General features: G+C 42.6%; 1 protein-coding gene across 1 annotated transcript in view; it reads right to left on the bottom strand.

Moving 5' to 3' along the window:
• Positions 1–592: 592 nt before the first annotated feature.
• arhgef28a (Rho guanine nucleotide exchange factor (GEF) 28a) overlaps positions 593–3,578 on the bottom strand; it is a gene marked incomplete at its 3' end in the record, with an annotated part of 35,996 nt that continues 33,010 nt past the window's right edge. Inside the window, 2 exon segments of the mRNA XM_037692536.1 lie at positions 593–1,111; positions 2,678–2,725. Coding sequence (XP_037548464.1) covers positions 593–1,111; positions 2,678–2,725 — 567 coding nt within the window.

The following is a 3,578-nucleotide window of genomic DNA, read 5'->3' as shown; positions in this document are numbered from 1 at the left end:
CAGTGTTGGTTCTGAATCTAGTCTCCAACAGTCAAAGCCAGTAAGATATTATCACTGCTGCCATGTGTGAGGCTGACTGGGACACAAAGGGCAGAAAGAAACTGCACAGCCTTTCTCCTCCACCCTTCCTGCTGCAGGGCACATTTCAAACAGCTGCTTTTCAAACAAACTGTCAATAATTTAGGTCCTGTAGGACACGATTGATTGGCTCCTTGGGCTGCGTGCCTGGAGTTTTAATTATTTTTGTTGAGGCTTTTATTTGCAGCAGTTTGATTATCATTAATCATGAAGTTGTTTATAGGTGAGCGGTGCAGTTAGAGCACTAAGACAAATGATGCTGGAATCGCTCTCATTATCACAGGTTGTATATCAGAAGAGGATGGAGCTGCTCTGTGAAAATGAGCAAGGCAGCAGCGTAGCTCCGGATTATAACTGTCTGAGAAAAGCTCCTCATTAATGAGTTTCTTCTAAAAATACTCTACAACCGGTGCTCTGTCACACACCTCTCAAGGTCGGTGGTTTGTGTGGCAGGATCAGTGCACATGCTGACACGACTCATCGTCTGCTGGTTGAAGGTGTTTTCACCTGTTACCTGCTGTCTATCCAGAGGGATGACCATGTGAGGAATCACAGCTGGCAGGCTGCTCTGTCGCTCGTGCTTCCACATCTGGAGCAGCTTGTGCTGGTTCTCCAGATGCTCACGCTCCCTCTCCACACTCCTCTGGCCTTCCCGAAGCCGCTCCAGACTTTGTTGGTACTCCTCTAGTTGCTCGTCCAGCTCCTCCCTCTCCCGCCTCAGCTTCTCCGCAGCCATCTGGCACTGCTTCTCTTGTTTTTCCAGCCTGCTCTCCTGCTCCTCTTGCTGGCTCCTCTTCGCCTGGCACTCACGCTCCCATCGCTCTTTCTCCTGACGCAGCTGCTCCTGGAGCCGGCGAGCTGATGCCACTTCCTCCTTCTGCTTCTCCAGGTTCCGCTGCTTCTCCTGCTCCAGCAGGGTGGTGCCCCGAAGTCTTGGAAGGTGCAGATACTGGGCACGGGACGAGGGACGCCCACTCTCTTGGAGAAGGAGCCGCTGGACTTCGTAGCAAGTGTCCTGGATGGATACAGCAGCCTGGCAGAGAAAAGGAGCCACAAAACAGGTTTCAATTAAAGGCCTAGCATCTCTGGAAGAAATGCATATCACCTGCTGCCTCACATTCCAGATGCTGGTGAAGATTCTCAGTCATCCAGGACATGATGAATTCAAAAAGCGTTCAATAGTTCAAAAGTCCAGTTGTTTTTGTATTGAATGCTTTTTGAACTCACATTCCAGAGTTAAATGAAATGTTAAATGTTAAGAAATGATGAATTTTGCCTGCTTTGGAAAATAAATATACTTGAAAATAACGTTGTGCAAGATTTCATGCAACATTGCAATTTGTTAGCACTCAAAGTTTCTGTGGTAAGTTAACCTCTGCTACTACCACTGAATTTCCTGAATATTTGAAAAACTGTCTGAGCCCTTTTAGTGTTTATAAAATAGGTTTAGCAGCCATCTTGAAATGGACTGACTCAGAAGAGTTAATCAGTTGCAGATGTATATCTGATGGTTACTTTATGAGTTTTATTCAAATCTGCCCTGTGGTTCCTGAGATATTTTGCTAACAGTCAAACAGACGAACAACAATAGTTAACGCTAGTTTTATGCAAAGATCTTGCACAAAAAAAAAATCTAAATTTGTATGCATCCTTTATGATTGTCTATTGTTGTCATCACTCTTTGTTAAATGAGTCACTGAGGCTCAATGGGACTAACCTGTATAAATAAAGGTTGAATGAAAACAACGTATAGCGCTCAGAGCAGGTTTTGGGATTGACTCTCTAGTACCAAAAAAAAAAAAAAGTAGCTCACTATCTGCAAAACTGTTTATTCTTTAAGGTCAATTAGCTGTGGTGGGATAGAGATGCCATAAAATGTTAAAAGTTGTTAATAATGTTCCATTAATAACTTTTGGGAAGTTTAAATTAAATTGTCTGGTACATTAGTTATTTTGGCTAAAAGAAAGACAAAAACACACAGAAACACAAACAGGCTAAAACATTTCCACCTACTGTTGGCCCTCAGCAGGTGTAATGTTCACCATGTTCCCCACACCCTGCTCACATACAGGAAGTCATTTGAAAGGCAAAATGTGATGGAAATAAGGACCAGGTTCAACAGCCGACCTACTTGTGTGTCGTTTGTTTATCTGGCTGCAGCATTCTCCTTACTCAAAGAACTGAGGTTTGTGGTTCCAAATGCAAAAGGAATACAAAACTTTGAATATGAAAATCGCAATGATCAAAACCCCAAATCCACACACACTCACACACCAAATGCAAATTCATACACACATGCCCTCTCCACATATTTGGATTTTATGCCAAAGAGAATAAAAACACAGAAGATCCTCGTATGTCTGTGAGCAGAAACAAGGATCAGTATGGAAGGGCTCCTGCAGCTCGCTGCGTTTGTCTTCAAACAGCTAGGTTTCTGTGTTCACTGAAGTCGGAGCTCGCAGGCCTGCACCTCCGCTCAGAGAGTGCATCTGCTCATTCTGAGCACAGTCAATGTTTGTTTGGTGACTAAACATAGATAAGTGCTGGGAGAACGCTTAAAAACTTCTGCTGGTTGTTCACTGAGTGCTGCTGCTCTTACCTCCAAACTGTACAGGAGCTGAGTCAGGGTGTGGACACGTTGAGCCACCTGTTAGTGGACAAAACCAACAGCATGCAGATCAGTACTCTGATCTTTTTAAACAAGATTATTTTAGTTTGATTCCATTTTTTGTACAGCACCATTTCACCACAAAAGTCATCTCAGGGAAATGTACAAAGAAAAAAATAAAAATAAAAGATCAAATCATGAATTATTCAGCCCAGAAACAATCCAGACTTACAGCCAACTCATTCTGAATTTATATTAAACCTTAAAATTCCTTAAAAGGATGAGCAGTATATCACCCACCACCTTTCAGACCAGTTAGCCTTTTGGTTCAACTTTGAAAACAATATTTTATACAGTCTTAATGGAATACTGTAATCTCTCGTTTATCGCGGGGGGGCCGTATCCTGAGGCTTCACGATAAGTGAAAAAACGCAAAGTAGTAGTAGTACAAGTAGTAAGTAGTAGTTTATTTTAGTATATGTGTATTGTCGATAAACCTGGTGTCCAAATGATGAAGTAACAGACAACCAGCTTTAATGAAGGTGAAGGCTGATCCATTCTCTAATTTCTTCTTCCTGAAACCCCCACCATGTTCTAGAGTCATCTCGGTGATGATATTCATGCCAAGCTTGGAGCAAGATTTTAACCGTTTTTTGTCTATGTAATTCTGTGCAGTCATATCGCCAAGTGGACATGACGGCGACCTCTGTCTCCCATAATCTACATTTGGGCGACGCCCCATTACTCTCCCACACTGAGTTGTTAAGGCTAAGAAAAATTTGTTCAGCCACACACTTATCTATTTTGTCAAAATCATCCTTAGGTGCACTAAGAAGCTCATCTGGTTTTGGTAGTTTTTGTACATACATGTCCGTATAATACGGTCCCATGA

The sequence above is a fragment of the Nematolebias whitei genome, chromosome 18 (genome assembly GCF_014905685.2).
Source record: "Nematolebias whitei isolate Nwh7 chromosome 18, NemWhi1, whole genome shotgun sequence".
Lineage (NCBI taxonomy): Eukaryota > Metazoa > Chordata > Actinopteri > Cyprinodontiformes > Rivulidae > Nematolebias > Nematolebias whitei.
This window is presented reverse-complemented; position numbering and strand designations above follow the sequence as displayed.